Source organism: Aythya fuligula, chromosome 18, assembly GCF_009819795.1.
Source record: "Aythya fuligula isolate bAytFul2 chromosome 18, bAytFul2.pri, whole genome shotgun sequence".
Taxonomy (NCBI): Eukaryota; Metazoa; Chordata; class Aves; order Anseriformes; family Anatidae; genus Aythya; species Aythya fuligula.
Window position 1 is genome coordinate 4,335,467 of NC_045576.1, and position 20,507 is coordinate 4,355,973.

Here is a 20,507-nt window from a genome sequence, read left to right on the forward strand (position 1 = left end):
ACACCCCCAAATTCTTCATTTTACAGGAGGTGGAGACTGTGATTTAGGAGCTCCCAGGCCGGAGTGCTCCTACCCCACACCACCTCGGCTCTTTTATCTGCCGGTTCTGCCCCCCGCCACTCATTTCCTACAAACACTGGGGTGTGCAGGGGTCTCTCGATACCTTCCCACCGTCCCCAGACCTCCAGGAGTGGAGGAACAAACGTGACCACAGTGTAAGACACTGGCTTTGGGGCCGAGGGCCATCGTGTACCTCTCTTCCTTTGATTGATGCCACGACACTCGGCAGGGCTTGCTCAGCCTGTAATTAAAATTCCAGCACGAAGACCAAAGGTGCTGCGCTCCGCGTGAAGAGCTGGCTGAAGGCAATCATCCTGACCACTCCGCTGGAGCTCCCTGTCTGGGGGCAGTGCTGGGGACTCCCTGCCAAGTAATTCATGGAAAGAGAGCAAACACCATAAAGCAAACACTGGGGCCTAATAAAAGGACAGCGCAGCGAGGAAGTGCCTTTCTAGGCATCAGCCTGGTGTTCTGCACCTCGCTCCGGCTGCTTCGGGTTGGAGGTCCGGCAGCTGGTGGCACAGCCACGTGCTCGCCAGCTCCAGGGGAATCAGCCTGGTCTGGATTTTACACCACACACTTCAGATCTGCCTACACTGCTCCCTTACAACTGCTGCTGCCTGTGCCTTGCTTTTGCCATCCCAGGTTTGAGTCTCAAAAAACATCCCAAATCTGGTTTTCATCATACAGCTGACTTAAAGGCTTTTCTACCTTCCTCCCTGCCCCATTTTCAGGTGTTTTCCGAGTGCCCCACACGAAGACATGTTAAAACACAAAAAACTCCACCTGTCATTCCCAGAGGTAGCTCATCCGAGCCTTCATGCGGAAATCCTCCTCCCAACCTAAGTGGCCACTCTCCAAGGCTAAGTAGCCCCAGATGAGGGTACGGCCTCGAGCCTCTGAGTGCTGGGGAGGCAAAGAGTGCTCGGTGTTCCCAACACTCACCATAAACTGCACGCCTCAGAGGACAGGAATAAGACTTTATTGTTTTCAGACTCCTTATCAGCGTCCAACGACTCAGTTATCTTTCAAAAGATGTTTAACACAGAGGCCAATTCCTCTCAGCTGTCTGTAACAGTAACACGTTAGGAAGCTGTTGCAATACAAGCTCCACTGGAATCGATCCAGGCACCACACAGATGGTGCAGACAGGAGTTTGGTTGGCAAACCAAAGAGGGTAACGCTTCTCCAACTGACTTGATAGAAAAGCTGAAAAGGAGAGAGCAGCTCTGGAAGTACCTAGAGAGGTACCGCAGAGCTATCAACCACCCGATGTCAGGACAGATATTGCACAATCTTTCCCTGTACATCAGGAAAATGGTGTCATGGGGAAGAGGAACCTGTCACCCAAGACCAAGTTTTCTAGAAATTATCACCCAATGAAGAGACCTCAATGTTTGTTCCTGTTCCACAATTCCCCTTTCGTAAAATCCCCTGGCAGCCAGAGGTAAATGGGCAGCTGCAATACCAGCACTTCCCAGATCATTTCCATGTTGCCAAAGTTCAACACTAAGTTCCTCCTGCTCCTCTTGAAAGTTGCTTTGTACTTTGAGAACTCCCAAATCAGATCAGCTTGGAACAAAGCAGCAAACATTCATCCTAAAATGATGCGAATCGTTACTTCCCCCCCATTCTCCCGACATGCACCTTGCATGGAAAATCCCCACATCAGTTGAATCACTTAAACCTGTTCCTGTTCCCACCCCATTAACTCCAATGCCTAAAAATGGAGAAGCAACACAGGGTCAGGACAACCAGCGCAGAAGAGGTAAGGCAGGCAGGACTCTGTGTCAGCTTCCAGCAACAGACTGAGTACGAAGCAGTGGAAACTTCCAAACGCTTTATTAGGAACAGTTCTGCCCATGTGCTGTTTTTATTTCCCCTCCTTCATGAACACGATTATGGAATTACCTGCCTTTCTTAAGTGCCTGTCACCACCTCACGTGGGTGCTTTACAAAAATGTGCCTGACACGACAGGGAAACATCTCTACTGGTGCCCTGTTGCTTATTTCTCATGTCAGGTTTATTCACTAACCTGGATAGGAAAGGATAGGATGAGGAAAAAGCAATGAACTCCAGAAAAAAAATTATCTTTTTTTTTTTTAAGACAAGATTTAGATCAGAGACAAAATCAACAGTGACAGCCCCAACTTCCCAGAAGATCAAGAAGCCACCCACGAAGCTAGTTTCCCAGGAAAAGCCTTGTAGGATTATGTTCTATGCTGCGCTACGTATTTACCAAAACACGTATCGATGAAGAAGGATCCCATCAGCCCAGAGTACAAACTCAGGTTATACTCCAACACGCCTGGGGTAACCATCAGCATTTGGTAAGGGATTTGCCATCCTTATTGATAAGGAAAGAGGCTCCGTTTTGTCATTTCTGAATGTCAGTTTCTTTAAAAAATAAAGAGACTTCTCTTTACATGACTACGTATGCTTCTCAGCAGGGACTGGGAGCTGAAAGACAAGGAGCAGCCCCCTGGCTATTGTTTTATACCCTTTGCGTGGGCACCCTCACCTCGCTGTTTCAGTTCCGCATCTAATTTTGCCTGTTTCCCCATCATACCCAAATTTCTGAAACAAAATACCAAATTAGCGTCAAATAATGGGGCAGGGGAGGAATCAAGTTATGTCTATGCCCTGGTCCGTGGTAGGTAAATGTGTACCAGCCCCGAAGAGGCCACTGGTCACAAAGCACGCTCCAAACTTCTCCAAGCGGAATGGAATTTCTCTGTGCTCCAAATTATGTTCAGCTATTTATAGAGTACGTGTTTCTGAAGAAATTGCTTGTCTTTAATACACCGGGCGAGAATGTAAGTGCACAGACATACACACAGAAAATAGGGAAGAAGATGGTAAAACCTCCCTCTGTCGGTTTCGGTTGCAGATATTTATGTCCTAGAACCTCTTGGAGCTTTTCCTTCAATACAGGATAAAACCTCTGTTCCTCACAGGGGTCCTGGTTAACTTTTGAATCCAAAGATGCCCTTGATATATCCCGTGAGGCCACTCTTGGCCTTTTGCTCCACCTTGTCTTCCAGAGGTGGGAAAGTGACATGGTTAAAGGCCAGGTCAAAGAACAAGGGTTTGCATGGAATGGGCTGGAAGCCCGGCGGGAAGTGCACGAGGCTGACTTGCTTGCTGACAAGAGAAGGATCCAGACAGAAAGTCTCAAACCGTTCCGAGAGGGGCTGAAAGAGACCCATGCAGAAACAAGAGTTATACACGCGTCAAAACACAGCTGACAAACCAAACAAGCAAAGAAGAACTAGCAGAACTGCGCTGACAGAAGATGGAAATCCCACGTGTGGTATTTTTGTCCCATGAAAATGGATTGAACTCCTGTCAAAGCTTTACTGCAGGATCCACAGATCTTCCCAAATGCAGGAAGAAAGCTTAAAAAAGAAATAAATGCCATACTAGAAGCTGCAAACAGCATCCTAGTTCCTATCAAAGGAACTCCGCCCTGCCAGCAACTTTCAGGACTCACAGAAGGAATAAATCCTCCTACAATCTCTCAAATACACTAGTCATGACAAAAATTCCAATTAACCTGATATTTCTCAAGTTGAAAGAGACACTCATGTAACAGGTTAAAAGCAGTATTCATTGAGAACACTTCTACACTACAATCAAGCTCTTTGCTCTTACCTTGCCATCCTTGACCTGAGATGGAGACTCAGTCTCATGATTATCATTTGCATCTGCAAAATTAAAGAAAAAGTGGTAAGAAAAACAGACTAGATCTTGGTGTATGCCACAAGTGTCTCAGGAATCAGCTACCCCCTAAGCTGAGCTACGAAAGCACGTTTCTTGGATTTGTAAGAATATTTTCAGTAGAAGCAGCTCGCTTTCTAGCCAAAGAGAATCACACACACTGAGTTACAGCTCTTCAGTGATGGAGAGCTTCTCCAACACAGGGCTGTGAGAAGCTGCTGAAAGCAGCACAAACGTTAAGAACAAAAATGATGAGAAGACCCAAGTGGTGTCTGTTAAAACAACATCAAGGCAATCCATTAGATATCTTGGGTTTCCAGCAGCAAGCACAGCAAAACCAGCAGCCCAAGAAATCACAAAGCTCAACCAGTTCCCTAAAGCTCCCCTAACCTGGTCAGCACCGCCAACGAGCAGAACAACACCTCTCTTCCCTTTTTCAGGGGTTCAGGTAGGCAAATATAAAACGAGTGAGGCCACTAAGAGCTAGTGCTATTACCAAAGAAGTGGTACACACTGAATTCAACTTGTTTGCAGGAGGAGAATTAAACACTAAAAATGTTCTGTGCAAGTTCCCAAAATAGGTGCACGTCCTTAGAAAACATTTTTGCAACTACAGGCAGGGAGCACGATGCCAAGTATCTGGCCAATAGCTGCCTAGCTGCATTACACATAGCTAGAAAAAGCTAAAACGGAGAAGAAAAAGTTTAAGAGCCTCCATAAGTCAGAGTTGATGTGGAAAAACATCTGGAAATTCAGAAATAAATTAAATAGCTGCAGTGCATTACTTAAGAAAAGTTAGAACTCCGGTTTAATTGTAGAGCTCACCTAATATAGCTGCTGCTTGCAAGGAGTATTTCTCTGCATTGACTTGAGTGATCAGATCCTGAACATCAGGCAACTCCTAGGGCATTAAAGAAAATTGTATGAGAGCCTGAAATATGGCAGAGTTTAAGAGTTAGAGCAAAAGTAAAATCTGACAAAGAACTAAAAATTAAGTCCTAGTGCTGAGAAGCCTTCCCAGGAGAGGACAAGCTACAGCACAGTCCTTCAGGCACTGAAGTAGTCGTATGACAGAAAACAGAGAAGTGAGAAAACAAGGAAAAGTGGTATGGAGATCTTGCAGCAAGGCCACCTCACCTCCAAAGCAGGCAGCCAGCTGAAACATTTCCACATCATCAGACAGTCTCTAGACGTCAAGAAGTATTTTTCTTAATGCTTCAAGACCAGCCTTGAATTTTAATGGCCTGGTGTCTAATGGACAATAAATACTGGGCCAGAGCTTTTTAGTTAACTTCAGCCTCTCTCTGCACACAGGATTGGGTTCCTACCTTCAAGCTGTTTGTAAAAGCTCCAGCTCCCGACTGAACTTCACCAGCATATTTCAGCACTCTTTCATACAAAACAAGAGCTTCACTCCACTTCTTTACCAGGACATAGGACTGCGCAATGAAGAAACACCTGCAACAGTAAACAGGGGATCCCTGATATGGCCATATTTGTAATCCATGGCTTTTACAGCTCAAATCACTAATAACAGGAGATATTATTAAGAAGGTCTGACCAAATTCCTCTTAGCATCCGCTCTGCACTCTACAAAAGGGCAGAGGAAACTGTGTCAAACTCCAGTACAGTGCTCAGAGCTTTGGGACAATAACCCTTAAAGATGCAAAGCCTGCTAAAGAACATCTGGCTGTTTCTCAGTCACCTGTAAGCTTTGTACACAAGCGTCTTCAATCCAATCTCTTTTTGGAAGTTCTTGTCCTCTTCTAGGCCAGGAAGCTGCGTCAGCTCCACAAGGTTCTGCGCAAAAGAGTCAGAGTAACAAATTCAGGCAAGTGCTATTTTCCTCTGGAATCCAAAAAGCTGCCCCTTCTAATAGGTAACACTACACTCCCTTGGAAATAGCTCCCAGTTTTCTAATTATCAGTATGCGCTAACCTTGTGAAGGACAGTCACTGAAACTTGTGCAAGTTCACCCTCAGGACAGATTTCCTGACACAAACAGGAATTAGGGCAAAGACTCCTCAAATTTCACAGGGAGTAATGCTTTCGTAAGACATTACTTTTCCCATTCATAACTGCTCCAGCCACAGGCTCCCACAGTTAATTGAAAATTTATGTGAGAAATTGAGAAACTGCTTATGAAGCACAAGTACAGGGTGTTTTTTCAGCTGCTACTTTCTCTAGCCAGCAGAAAGTAAGGCAGCTGCTCGGGTGCTGTATAAAATAGTCTGAAAAACTACTGGAAAATTGCATTGGAGTGTAAAAACAAGCAAACCTGTTCTAGCAGCGTTTTCTGCTCACAACTAAAGGCAGTGTTTTTTTCATATTCCATGCAAATGCTGAACATCTCCAACAAGGTTACTGGATGTACCAAGCTGCTCTTCAGATTTCATGGGCAGTTCATTTGCACTTCTCCATTTTATACAGTGTTGTGTTTTTTTCTTTCTAACAATGTTCACCAGTCAGTAAAATGAATTAGATCCGCTTTCCCTAGCATTACCTGCAAAATGATATCATACAGACGGATCAGGTCCTGAGGCCGCGCGGTGCGCTTGCCATCCTCTTCTGATCGCTGCTGCTGCAGCAGTGCCTTCTGCAGAGACTTCGCCATGCTCTCGTTGCGCTTGATGGCTGTCGACAACTTGATGTAAGTCAAATAACTGAAAAGATACACCATTAGCAGACTGTCAGAACGACTCAGACATTACTCAGTTCCGGAGAGAAAAAGCAACAAGTCCTCCCCCAAGTCCAAGCTATTACCAGCAGGGGAAAAAAAAAAAAAAACTGAGAGGTCAACATGAAAGTCTTAAGTAAAGTACTTTGAAAGCCACATGAATCAGCCCCTTATCCATACAGTCACCCTTTGAGATCTGAGAGCTCCGAGACAAAAAAAGCCTTGACATAAGAGCATGACTTCTTCACACTAGCAGAGGCCGCAATGTTTGCCTATTACCTGTGTAAGTACTGGATGTTGGACACCTTCCCGGAATCACCTTCCAGAGAGTGTTCCCGCTGCTTCTGTGGAAAATGGGGACAAAATACTCCATGATTCACTTAAAGAGGCTTCTGGCAGAAGAAAACACCAGAAACAACTCACAGTTTAGGTAAATCAGGGAAGTTATAATAAACTTTTGGGCAATGAATGAGGGCTTCTACACTATTGTTCACCCTCACCAACTCTGAAGAGAATCAAATCAAAGGTGGTAAACTAGTTTGCAGCATTTCATCAAAGAAATCCAAAAAGTCACTTTTGCCATTCAGCAAGTTAGACAGTATCAGAAAGTCCCCCAAAAAAACACTACCTTGTGGAAATACTGATGTTTGGTGCTTACCTGGTCTGGTTTCAGATCTTCCCGAACAGCTTGAATGGCGTCTCTACACTCACTGAGTAGAGATTCAAACAAACGTTCCTTTGTCTCCTCATTTTCTGCCTAAGAGCAAAGCAAAATTTAGACTTCTGTTAGACATTTTAGATTTTGTATCCCATAATGCAAGAGTCCAAGGAGATTACACCAAGTTTCTCCCAAATTATGACTTGAGCATCTGTGAGTAGCTAGAACTCTGATCTGTACCTGTCTGCAAAATAGTTCAGGGGGCAAACTGACAGAAATTGGGACCAAAAAAAAGTGCAGGGAATGTGGTCAATATTTTACAGCACTGGAGGACCAGCACAAGCAGCTCTGATCACCTCATCCCTGCAGCTCCTGCCATCCCAGCAACTCCCCTGCTGTCCAGGATGGGGCCTGCACTGCTCTGAGAACCGCCGGGGCTGGACTGCGCTGTGGGAAATGCCCAGCAACATAAGAAGAGCTGAGCATTACCAAACTGGCAAACTACCAATGCAGACTGCTCTTGTTATGCTGATTTAGCTTTTCTCTTGTGGTAAGCACATGTAGATGACTATCTTTTCTACACTCCCACTCCAGCAATGCTCTCGGTGACAATAATTAGTTTGTTTGAAGCATTTTTTTTTTAATATTATTCTGTATCTCAGCAGCGGGAGTAATTGAGTAGCTTTCTGCTGTCACCACAAGTTTGGTCAAAATGTGAAGCAGTTTTTGTCTTTCCACCCCAAAACCAAATTGTAAAACACCTTTGGAAAGCAAAAACAAGTTGAAGCCTGATCTTCGCGTAATGGACTTGCATACCAGGTACCCAATTAAACAATACACCCAAAATCACTCTTACTGATTCAGTATGAGCAAACTGCCCAGAAACTAAATCCCAACCTTAACAATCAAAGGAGAGGTTAATCTGGTAAAAGCAAAGCACGTCAGCACTGGTATATCAATTCCATGCCACATAACAGCCTAAGATGAACATTTGCTGAATTTTTTTTTTTTAACTTGAATTTTTTCCAAATAAACAAGAAATAGTCTAAAACATAATTGCTTTTATTACCTTCAGCAGAGCTCTACAGCCTCCTCTTTTAGGAGCTACAACTTCTGTGAAAAGCTGCTGAGCTCTACCAATTCAAAGCCTTTCCTCTTTTCAGGTTTGCAAACCCACGAAGGAATGTTATGTCTACTCCCCCACAAAGCCTCAGGTATCTTGACCTAAGATGAAGGCGTGTGTTTTTTTGATTCCTTTTTTTTTTTTTTCTTCTTCTGCGGCAAGAATTTTTAAGGTGGGACTAACTACTGAGAAAAACCAGAGACAAGTCTGGCAGCATTCTCAACCTCACCCTGCGGAGCACGGCCATTTCACTGCGCGCACAAAAATGAAAACAGACGGAGCTAAATCATCAGTCAAGCACAAACAGGGAAAGGGCTGGGCCACGCAATGAAACAAAGGCTTTCCTTTCGAAGCTAAGGTTAAACAGATCGTGAGCGTGTACATACTCCTATGTTCTGATTTGTGAGATACCAGGCCATAAAACTGAGAGGCAGTGCTGTGGCTTGGGATTAAAGCGCTCTGACAGAACAGCACAGTAAAGGAATCAGGGGAACCAGTCCAACAGAACGCAGTTTTGAAAGTCTGGGAGTGCTCATGTCTATTTTTTCTTTATTTTAAAACTTCATATATCATTTCTGAATTATTACCAGCCATTCTTGCTACAATCCTAGTTACTAAAGATGATCACAGCATCCTTGAGGCAACAGCAGTTAGGAGCACGCTTTTATTGCTTTGTCCTGCAGCCCTTGAAGAAATGCATTCAAGTCTACAAAAGGGATGGCATAAATATTTCAAAAGCGTGGATTCGTATTTCAGTTTGGCTTATTTGTTTTGTTTCTCCAGTTACCATTAAGACATTGCAGGCAACAAGGCAGTGTACTGAGAATTTCTATCTTTACTCAGAACACACATTTGTGTTTGTTTCTAACCAAATCCTGGCCACTGCTGTTACGTTAGTGTTTCTGCTAGTCTTCACCGAGTTGAAAGGTGCCAAAGATCCCAGGGATCACCACAACGTGTTTAGGCTGAAGCTGGACTGCCCATCACAGCTGACACCAACTGCAAAGCTGCTCGCAAAAAGCCAAGTTTCAGCCCCCCAGGAGGGTAAACACTGCTGCTGCGTGCTCAGCTCTCACCACCACTAGCTGTGATCTGGTACCACACAGCTCCTGTTTAGTCAGAGGTTCCAAGGAGCACAAAGCAAGATTTGACATTTCAGATCACTGTTCTGCCCCTGCTTTAGGGAACTAATTGGGTAACTTAACTGAAGAGCTCCATCTGCTACCCTTGCAGGATAGAAAGTGAACGAGGGAACACTCAACTCTGAACTGCACTTCCACCTGCTGGCCGTATCAATGTACTACCTTCTAAAACCAAAAACGAACAAAACAAAACAAAAATGAAATAAAAACTCAGCAACATGCTGTTCATACTATTCTGCTAAGAGTAGTTAACACTAATGTTTCCTACCCAGCCATACCTCATTTACCCTATTAGGCTGTCTTCTTAATACTGTCTTAATACTAACTTAATACTTTTGCCCACTTGCCTTACACCTTTGTAGAATTTTCATTTTATCACTTAAAAAGGTATTTATCCTCATTTTTCTCCTAGTGCTAAACAGTTCTTTGTTGATGCAAAAAGCCCATATTTAGCGGCAACAATCGTTTCTAAAGATCCTTTTACTACCTTTTAAAGGACGCTGTATGCAGAATTCAGAAGAATACAGCACCTGGACACTGTATGCAAGGAAAAATCCCCGAAGGGAACTCTTGGCTGCAACACTAAAGGCATGCACAGCGTGTGCCACTGGAGGTGTTTCAGAACCAGTACATTTGAGTTTACCTCCTGACATTTATCATTTTCTTACTTTTGAAGATTTGCATGTGTCAACAAGAAAACATTCTAAGCCTCAGAGCAGCTGCTTCACTTGGCAAAACTGCTTTTCATTGCTGAAAAAGAGTGATCCTTACAGGTTTTTTTCTTCTGGTTGCTCTTAAGTTTGAGCATTTCATCAAGATAATGTAGAACAGTAATTCAGAAGTAGTTACTCTTTAAACTGTAACCTTCACTTCCAAGTGATTTACAAACAGTAACGGCTATCGCTCTGCTACTGAAGGACAACACTTCCAGGCAGGATGAAGCATTCAGAAGAGCAGTAACACTCGCTGGCTTCGTAGAACTGCTCTCCCAAACCACCACCAAGGACACCACACGAGCTAGCCCCGGCTGCCACTGAAGCTTTGCGTTACAACACTCCCATTTTTAATTTTAGCTTTCTGACCACAAGTTTGAGAAGGGATTTAAAAGCTTTTAGCCCAGGCACCAAACTTTAACTTGCACACTGGAATAAAGAGGACAATTAAAACAGACATTGGAGATGGCTTCTGAGTTACCTGAACAATAGCAGCCTCGTTGTCGGCCAGCCCCAGCAAGAAGATCCTCACTTTATCAATCTTCACTGGCACAGTTCTTCCTCTCCACTCCACCTCACTCATCGTGGCTGCCTGTTTTGCTCGAGTTTGGGTAATCAGTGCCTGTGAAAAATGGACTGAAGTTACAATCCCAACCTTAAAGAATCCACAACTGATTACTTTGAAATCAAAGATTTGTCTTCTTTATTTCCTTTCTTTAAATGTGTGGCTTCCTATAGAGCTTGGGCTCAAATTAAGCTCTTCTCATACACACTGCTTCTGAAATGGTGTACTACAGCAAGATTTATGCTCAAAATGTGATATTTGCATGCTTTAAGTCAAAACATTCGGTAAGTTACCTCCAGTTTTTCTGCAAGAAGACCTTCAGTGCCACCAGACCTCAGTCTCATCTGCATCAACTCATTCATAGCAGATTGGTCACCTGAGGGAATTAACAAATCAATCTATTTCCATCTGAATTCAGAAATCACTTCAATACAGGAAAACTATAAATTCAACAGATTTTATAGTGGACATTTGTTGGTGAAGAGGATAAATATACAATTTCATTCTGACTTCACACACAACTGCAATCAATTATTTTGTCTTTTTATACAAAAAAAATGCGGTGTTACAAAATTAATCTATTTCTCCACAGCTAAACTGACACAGAACACAGTATTTACCCACAACATCAAGGACTCTCTCCTGTGTCACTTAGATCAGTATTTAAACACTGAGTCAACATTTATTTCTCAGGAGCAAGCCTTGCTTTTTGCTGGCCATTACACACCCCCCTTTCCTTACCAATATTATAGGCACAGTAACGAATGTTGGGAGAAATCTCTTCCACGCGCTGATTATACAGCACAGCTTGCTCTTCTGTGAAAGCGTTGGCCAGTTTCTCGTATATGGTCCTACAGGAAAGAAAATATATAAACACTGTATTTTGTGAGATGCTATTTTAAAGAGTTTATGCCCATAATCTGGAGAATGCTACTTCTTCAGCAGTACCTCTCAGTTAAGTGCAGTTAGCTAAACAACTCACAGCTGTTGTGCACACATACACCTAGTAGACTGATCTCCAAACCATTTACTAAACGAAGCAAAGTGAGAAGTGAGGAGAAGTGAGGAAACTCGGAGAAGTGAGAAAACTCACTTGCATTTGTTGAAAGCTTCCATTGCCGCCTTCCACTCCTGGTGTTCAAAACGAAGCATTCCCGTGAGGTAAGCCATGTAGGCCTGCAGACAACACAGGGATAATCAAGCTAATTTTCCCGAGACTGACAGCCCAGTTTGTACAACTTTTGGCACGAAGGCTGCTGTGACGTCTAGAATAAGTGGTTATGCCTTGCCCTTCTTGTTTGGTCCTCCCACAGAAAACAATCCATTTGGATTACACGTTACTACCTAAGAAACCTTTTCCTTTTTTTTTTAAACCAACATTTCTACATTTCTAAGGATGTGGAAGCAAACACAGTTCTTGCTTGTCATGCAGTCGAAACGGCCCACTCATGTCACAAGACATTTTTTTTCCCAACGCTAAACCACAAAATGACAATTTTAGCCGAGTACCATTGCAGCCCTTATTCACAGTCTGGTGGTGTCACAACACAGTTGCTTTCTGTGTTCCGGGAACCAGAGCCACAAGACTTGTGTTCTAGATGGCTACTTCAGTATATTAAACAACTCTAAAGGTAAGTACAGTTTCTTAGGCTGTGTTGCATCATCTTACTTCTTCCCAATTCTTTTTACTTCTGTTAAACGTACTGCTTTTTAAATTAAAGATACACTTGATACACTTACACAACTTGATCCTCAAATTGGCTGGTGTCAATTACTTTTGCAATCCTAGCAGCTGCATTAACAGCGAATCCAAGCTAGATAGAGAGCCATTAGCCAATTCAAAAAGAAGCAAGTTTTGATCATCTAGTGCTAGATCAGAATAATCCCTTCACCTAAAACCCTAAAGTTTTCTTCAGCTTTTGCTGTAAAGCAAGACTGAAGTATCAGAGGTTACCTGGGCCTCCAGCTTTGTTTTGGCATCTACTCGGTTACTTTCACACAGCCTCTCCAGCTCCTCGGCGTGCTTCACGGCCTTGCGCAGGCGGGACAGCAAGTGAAACCGTTTGCGAGGCTCCGTGTTCGCCTCCTGCTTGAGCTGCATGGCGTAACTCCAGGCTCTCTCCGCATCCATCAGTATCAGCAGCAAATACCTGCGGGGCAGAGGAAGATTAGTGACAAAGTGGTGGTGGCTCAAGCAAGTGCTAACAGTTCTTGGTCGAGCAATCTGCAAAGTTTGGTGATGAAACTTCTGCTTGGTTACTAAGAGGTATATGCTTTTATTTCTTAACTTTGAGAGAACGTGAAGTTGTGCTACTCTTAAGTCTTACATTTTATTTCACTTTATCAAAGCGCAATTACTCAAATAAGGAAGAGAATTTGGTAATAATGCTATAGCACCAAAAAAGCTATTAAAAAAAAGTCTCTCTGATTTTAAGTTGCTTTTCAAACTGGTTCGATGTGGGTAAACACATCTACGCTCCCCACAATTGATGCTGTAATGCATCTGGCTTCTTAACACAGGTGAAGACAGCATCTTGTTTTCTTTCCCCTATGAGAAAAAAAAAAAAGACAGCAGACAATTTAAATGTTTCTAAATGCTAGGAAATGAGCCCAAGACCCTGGCTATTCTGCACACATCAGCCAAGTATTCTGCCAGATTTTGGAGGTCTATGTAAAACTGGCAAGCCAATGTTTTTGTTCAGAGGGAAGAGATTCCATCTCCAATCACATCCTTGCTGGCTACAGCACACGCACGTGGCCACCTTGCAACACTTCTGAATAAGTGCTTCCTCTTTAAGACCTAAATAATCTTTACTGATTATGAAAGGAACCAACCCATTTCAACGACTACAAGGGAGAACAGGAACTGGCTGTCGCTGCTCCTTCTTTTCTTCTCCCCTTTATTCACAAGATAAAGCAGTATCTGAGCAGCGTTTCTGCTCCCTGCACAGCAGCCTGAACTTTGATCTTTTATTAACATCAACAACGCACATTTCTGAAGAGCAACGTCTGCAGATACTGCACAGAACAATTTTCTACCTCACCCACACGAAAATAAATTCCTGAAATGAGAACAGCTACTCCCTAATGCACAGCACGCCCAATTCCATCCTGTTCCATTCCGTACCTGTTGTCTGAGAGAATCTCTTCAGTCACCTTCTTCCCAGTGAACTTGTGCCTGTTTCCCATCTTGAAGTTGAGAGTTTTTCGGAGCCGCCGTAGCCTACGGGAGCAATAACCCCTATGGAAAAGAAAAGGAAAAGATGGTCAGTTTGGCCACAGGACAGCTTTGTTTCTGTTTGCTGATCTCTCCAATCAGGAAGAAAAAAAAGCATCACTCAGGGCTGTGACAGGCAATGTTTCTACAGCTAAGAGCTCCCTGTATGACGTGCAGCGAGAGGTTTTTCAGAAATTACCTGTAAGCCAGTGGTTAACAAACAGAATAAAAGGGAGGGAAGAAGACACACAGTAATTCTTGATCTTGAAAAATCAGAACAATGCTCTCCTTATTGATTGCTTTATGTACATTCCTTGAAAATTCAGTTTTGGAAGAGCACAGTGCTCATCAGTGAGGTGTTAACAAGCTCTTAAGGGGCAACAGAAAAAGAAGAGGCAGTTTGTGTCCTCCTCAATGGAACAGTCACAGCACATTACATTTAATGAGGAAAAAATCATGCACATCATTTCACACGAAGCAAACCGTGAAGGGGTATTTACCTGGCAGATCATTTTTGATGACTACTACTACAGTGGGTTTACGTTTTAAATGTGCTTGTGCTAATTAATCAGGTAAGCCGAGTGGCACGAGCTGTGTGAGACCAACCCCACGCCATCCCTGCAGCTTACTGACCTGTACCTCTGGAAGTCTCCATGACGCAAACCGTGCTGCTGCTGCGATTCCTTCACGATCTGAAGGACTGGGATTTGTGTTAAGGCAGACTGGCAGTACAGCGTGTTGTCAGCTCATCACCCTACCCCAAAATAACAAAGGGAACTCTACAGGTCCCATTAAGCGAGTACTCCTTGAAGAGACATTGGTGAGGGGTGCCCAAAAGCCTCCTAAAGACCCACAGATGGAAGAACTGATGGGGTTAAAAGAAATCCTACCTCCATAGCTTATTTCAGAGCTTTTGTGACTGTCAAAGACAAGACTACGGCATACCACAAGCATCCCCTCTCTTAGCCAGTGAGCCCTAATGCCAGCAGAGCTCATTTCTGAATAAAAAGCCGTACCGGCAGAAGTATCTGGGCTAAAATCAGCACCACCCCCACAGCCAGCGCTGTGACACAGTTCCGCTGACACAACCGGAGCGCAGCGAGCAGCCCTCCTGCCCGTACACGTCCCAGCTCTCAGAAGAGGAGGCAAGTGCCATACTACGCCGAGCAGAATCCCTGCTGCCTTCCTCACACTGCCTTCCACGGACAAACCGCTTCCTGATACTAGGATCTCATGAAAACGAGCTTATCTGAAGTACTCAGGAGGGTTATTTTCTACTCAAGTTTTCCAGCATGCTTCTAATTTGGCTGCACGTAACCGTAACAGATGCTCCATGACAGAAAGCGCTGGCCTGTGATCTCCTACAGCAACATTTATTTCGTGGCTTCCATCAAATCTGTGAAATTTTTAGTACATTTACTGATTTCTGTGCATCTTGTACTTCACCCGCCTGCCCTACCACACACAATCACACTGTATTCTACTAAATTTTGCAAGTGTTATTCATTGAGTTTACATGGCAAAGTTTTCATTTTGGGAAAGACGAGCACTATCATAAGCAAGAAATCTCCGTGCAGTACTTATGTACACCAAAGACATTCTCTTTTAAGCGTTATCAATAAGCCTTTCAAACAAAAGTAGCAACCCACACCAGACTGTACAATGAGCCCATCAAACTAATACTGTTGGTGCAGCTGTAGAATAAGAGGCCACCAAACTTCTCCAGTTTAAAGAGCAGGCCTCTCTGTTTTCTTGTAATTACACCTGAAAGAAAGTCTCCTTAATTTAAGCATCAAGAACCTACACCAATAACTATTACATTAATTAGGCTGCGTTAGTGAAACAAGGCAAACTGTAATGCCTAAACGTGGCTCAGGGCACACACTCCTCATCTCTGCTGCCTACCTTGTTATTTTCAGCCTGTGCAGTTACTTGCTGAAGTCATATCCCTATTTTATTCACATTTTTGCTGTCTTCGGTATCACTCCTAACACTACCAGGGCAGTTACCAGAGCTGCCACTTACTCCAGTTCCTAACCTCGCGACACCTGCCACATGCTAAGCTCCAAACTGCAGCCTTGTTTCGCTTGGATGCAAAGCGAAACCTCTCCCCCAGCAGGTAAAACCCTGCCCTAGCACAGCTGTGCAGCCTCACGTGGAAGCCCAGAGCCTGATGTGCCACATCAGCCTTCGGAAGCGCTAAATCTGGAGAAGCCAGTCTGCCATCCAGCACACCTGCCAGACTTATTTTACCCACTATCACCCACTTCAATGATTAACGTTACCCCCAAAGCCTACCGCCTGCCTCCTCCCAAAGCACACAGACTTCTACCTCGCCGGCTGCCACGTGGCTGGGAAGAGGCTGCAAAGGCAGGCACAGAGCCACAGCTGGAGCACAGGACAAGGCTCAGGAAGGCGAAGCTTTCTGCCCCTCTTCCTCTCACCAAACCCTGCCAGGGCCGGTGGGGGGGCTTCGGGGCCAGCCCCAGCTGCACAGCAACCCCTTCTCTCTGCTCCTTCCTCCTTTCCAGCTCCCTTCCCTCCTTCCCCCCAGCTCCCCTCAGCCTCCCCCCCAGCTCCCCCAGCCTTTCCCCCCGGCTCCCCTCAGCCTCTCCTCCCTTCCAGCCTCTCCCTCCCGTTCCCTTCACCCCTTCCTCACCATCCCCTTCACCCCTTCCTCCCCTCCAGCTCCTCGCAGCCCTCCCTTCCCCTCCCTTCCCCTCAGAGCTCCCCTCAGGCCTCCCCTCACCCCCCCCCCGCCCTCCAAAACCTCCACCTCACGGGGCCGGGCCTGCCACGTCCCCCATCCCCCGTCCTCCCCCCCGTCACCCCCATCCCCTTTCTTCTCCCCACAGGATGCTCTCCAGCCCCAAGCTGTCCCCGAGGCTGCCGGCCCGGCCCCCCGGCGGCCTCTCGTTCTCCTTGTTCTCCTCAGCGCCGCCTCCCGCCCCGCCGCGGCCGCCCTGCCGCTCCGCCGCCATCTTGTGCGCGGGCCGCCGCCGCCGCGCGGCATCATGGGCCGGGAGGAGGGGGCCGGGGAGAGGGGGGGCGCGCTGAGGCGGGTTTGGGGTGAGGGAGGATTTAAGGGGTTTAGGGCGACCCCAAGCAAGGGTTGGAGCTCCTAGGGTTGTGTAAACGCCGCTGTGAGCACCCAGTTTACAAGTCCGGGCTCCTCAGGCGCTGCCCCACACGCTGGGCTGCCATCGTTGTTATCGGCGTGGCCACGGTGCCTCTGCCTCAGCGCCCACCCCATGTCCCCCCTCAGATCCCTTGGCTGCCCTCCTGAGGCTCCCCCCGTGGTGGTAGCTTGAGAAAAGGGGGCCCTGCCCTGCCCTGCCCCCGGAGCTTCAGGGAGCCCTGTCCTGCTGAGGGTGGTTTGGGGTCCCGAGGAGCTGCCCCGAGGTGTCTGGCTCCACCAGCCCGGCAACCAAACCAAAGGGTCAAGGGCCAGGGAGCAGCTGGCTGCGATAGTTCCTTCACTAATGCCCCTCATTAACCATCAATGCCCTTCATTAACCAGAACATCCCAAGGAAGGACCACGGACAGGGCTGTAGCTACCAGCCTGGCCATAGCCCTGGACACCCAGGGCATTCTCACAGCCCCTAAAGCCCCCCACATGCTTGTAGGGCTCCTGCGGGACCAGCCCCATGGGGCAGTGCCATCCTCTGTGTCTCCTTTCTGGGGACTCTTCCACTCAAACCTGCACTGCATCAATCCAGGGCAGCCTCTCCTTCCCTTACCACAGCCTGGGGACATGTTCGAGGTCCTCAGCCACCTTTGAACATCGTGGTCTGGGTGGCACTTGAGGGAAGTGGGTTTAGACTCCCCCAGGCCAAGCACTAATCAAAATTTCCCATCTCCAGCCCCAGAACGTGTAGGGAACACCTTTACTCTGTCTGATTGTGCATCTGGTAAAAGGAGAGACCCTCTGTTATTTAGAAACCTCAAACACACCCAAACCCAGGAGCACTTCCCTGCAGCCAGTTAAAGGTATGAACCCCAGTTCAGATCAGGTCCTCTTCCCCAAGGGCTTTGGGTATTTGAAGCAAGCTTAAGGATACCTCTTCAGGACCAAACACCAACTGCTTTCCAAATTCCTGCTGCCCTAAACACCTCTGCAGACAAAGCCATTACCACTGAGCCTTACAAGCCGCTCCCGCAGATCTCCCTTCCAGCCTAAGGCTCTGCTGCGACAACAGAACTAGCAGAAATATCTGCCCTCCCCTGGGCTCAGCTCTGACCTCTTATTTCTGATTTCAAAGCTCTCATTCCCTCTTTTGGACACTAAAGCTCAACGAGGAAAGAACAAAACCAAATCCTCAATCTGAAGCTTTCCCTTGCAAATCTCTTAAGCCGTTTCTGGCTGCTCTTGGTTTTTACCACATCTCCCTGTGATCCATTCCCTACCTAAACCAAACGGTTTCAGGACAGTGCTCGATCCAAGCAGACGTGTATCAATAGAAACATTTTACAAACGACTTCTCTCACAGCTGCGGTGGCTCAGAGAGACATGGGTAAGGTTGGCACTGCAGCACTCGTGTTGAAAAGCCCCGGCACAAACACACACACAACGCACACCAAGGGAACTGCTCCAATAGCCAAATGGACCACGTTTAACACGGGGCACAGTTCTGCCATGCTGCTTTCCTTGTGTGCCGGCTCGAAGCTTTGCCTTTGCTGCTCCTCTGGCATCTATACATAAGAGCGAGGATGAAACTGTCTCTGTGTATGGATTCCTGCTGCAGACCTGGCTCTCCTCCTCCTCCAGAGGAAGAGGAGGACATCACAAAGCTGGCACGGTGCATTGAGCTGCAGCCTGCAGGTTCTCTGTGTTGACAGCACCGCAGTGTGCCTGTTGCTCCTGGTTTTGGCCACCCTCGGAGGCCAGGGACCTGGTCTGCCCATGACAGCCCAAATAACGCCCCTACAGCTCAGGGCAGGGGAAGAATTTCTCCCGAAGTTTCTCGATGAGGGAATCTTGTTCATCTCGTTATGATTTTTATGATTCTTTGTTAAACTTGTTAATGGTTTTTGCATACGAGGCTGCAGGTTGTGAGCTGCACCAAAGCTTGGGAAGGTTTGGGAAGAAACTGGGTATTTTCCCTTAATCTCTGTGGCGTGAGCAGAGACCTGACCTTCCCCTGAGCTGACCACAGGTGCCTAGGTATACAGACGCACCATCAGGGTTGATAAAAACAAATGCCAGTGCCCTGCCGTGGGGTTTTTAGGGCACTCCCAGCAGGGTGGCAGTGCCCTGGGGCCAGGCTGTCCCCGTGAGCCATCCACACAGCCTCCACCACATGGCTGAGGAGGCAGCACAGCCCTCACCCGGGGCAGGATCGACTCCCCAAGGGTTTATGGCCAGTCTGGGGCTGCGGGAGGGAGGCAGAGCTGCACTGCTGTGCATCAGCACCCGCTGTGCCCTGCAGGACAGCTGGATTTCCTCTGAGCTGCTCCTAATCGCCTGCTTGCCCTGCCTGCTAGCACCTGGAGCAGGGCATCCCCTCGCACCAAAGGCTGAGCCAGGCGGTGAACTCATTTCCCCACGCAGCTCGGCTGTTTGGTGGGGCTGCTCATGAGTTTTGGGGGCCCGAGCTTGACACGGGCTCCGTGTGCTGTGCAGCGATGCCTCGGGGCTGTGAGCATCCCCTGGCCTCGCAGTGCGAGATCTGAATGTCCATAAAGGTGATGGAGAAGCTGTGCAGCGGGCTAATTATCAGATTAATTGATGCATGAAATATCTCCCTCCACAGGAACGAGGCAATGCAGCCTGGGGGCCAGGTGAAGCGTCCTCAGAGAGCTGCTCGCACCGAGCAAACCGAGACGTCCACTTGTGAACACTCTGAAGCAACAACACCAGCAATTTCACAGGCAAGAAAAGAACAGAGACATTAAAAAGATTTGTTCTGGCTGCAGTGAATTAACCCGATCCCCCACACTGTAGGGGAGAAAAAAAGAGATTCTCCGGCAAACCTTTACTCATCCCTGCAGCACTCTTGTGCAGGGCTTTTTGTGCTGGACAATTGACAAGTTCGCAGCCTGAGGACCCCCGTTCCTAAACCCCTCTGCTTTAGGCAGGCAGCTCCCCAAACAGCCAGCTCTTGTGCCACTGTGGGGTCAAGAAGGAAGGGAAAGCACCCGGCCACCCCACTGCCCTCCCGTTGGGGTGCTCACCCCCATCTCCCCCAGCCCCTTCCCAGGGGGTTGCCGCACCCTGGAGCGATTTCTACCCCACTAAATCCCGCTCCCCCTGCCTACCCAGGGCAGGAGGCAGTGCTGGACACACACACACACACACACACGACAGATTTCAGTGCTCATTCCACTAAAACAGCCAGCGAGGGGCTGGGCAGGAGCCGCCACCGCCCCGTAGCCCTCCTCCTGCTTCTCCTCCTCCTCCTCCTCTTCAGCAGCAGGGAGAGCACAGAGCACGGAGCAGCACGGAGCAGCTGCGGGCTCCTGAGCGAGCCGGAGGAGGCAAAGCTCTCCCCTTCCCCTTGCACCATCCCCGTGCATCCCCCTGGCACCTCCCGCGTGCTCCCCGTGCATCCCGCTGCGTTACCCTGCACGTCCCGCTGCGCTTTCCCTGCACCCCCTTCCCCGGGCACCCCTTTTTCCTTTTTCCTGGCC

At 47.1% G+C, this 20,507-nt stretch overlaps 1 protein-coding gene across 1 annotated transcript; it reads right to left on the minus strand.

Annotated features, from left to right (window-relative positions):
• Positions 1–1,883: 1,883 nt before the first annotated feature.
• On the minus strand, positions 1,884–16,857 carry SRP68 (signal recognition particle 68). The gene is made up of 16 exons (XM_032199783.1): positions 16,737–16,857; positions 14,510–14,576; positions 13,787–13,900; positions 12,614–12,809; positions 11,753–11,835; positions 11,401–11,510; positions 10,953–11,035; positions 10,576–10,716; positions 7,117–7,215; positions 6,738–6,802; positions 6,285–6,444; positions 5,487–5,581; positions 5,110–5,239; positions 4,607–4,682; positions 3,716–3,768; positions 1,884–3,255 (listed from the first exon to the last, which is right to left on the minus strand). The coding sequence occupies exons 1-16, from the start codon at positions 16,855–16,857 to the stop codon at positions 3,028–3,030; spliced, it is 1,821 nt and encodes a 606-aa protein (XP_032055674.1). The 3' UTR covers positions 1,884–3,027.
• Positions 16,858–20,507: the final 3,650 nt, after the last annotated feature.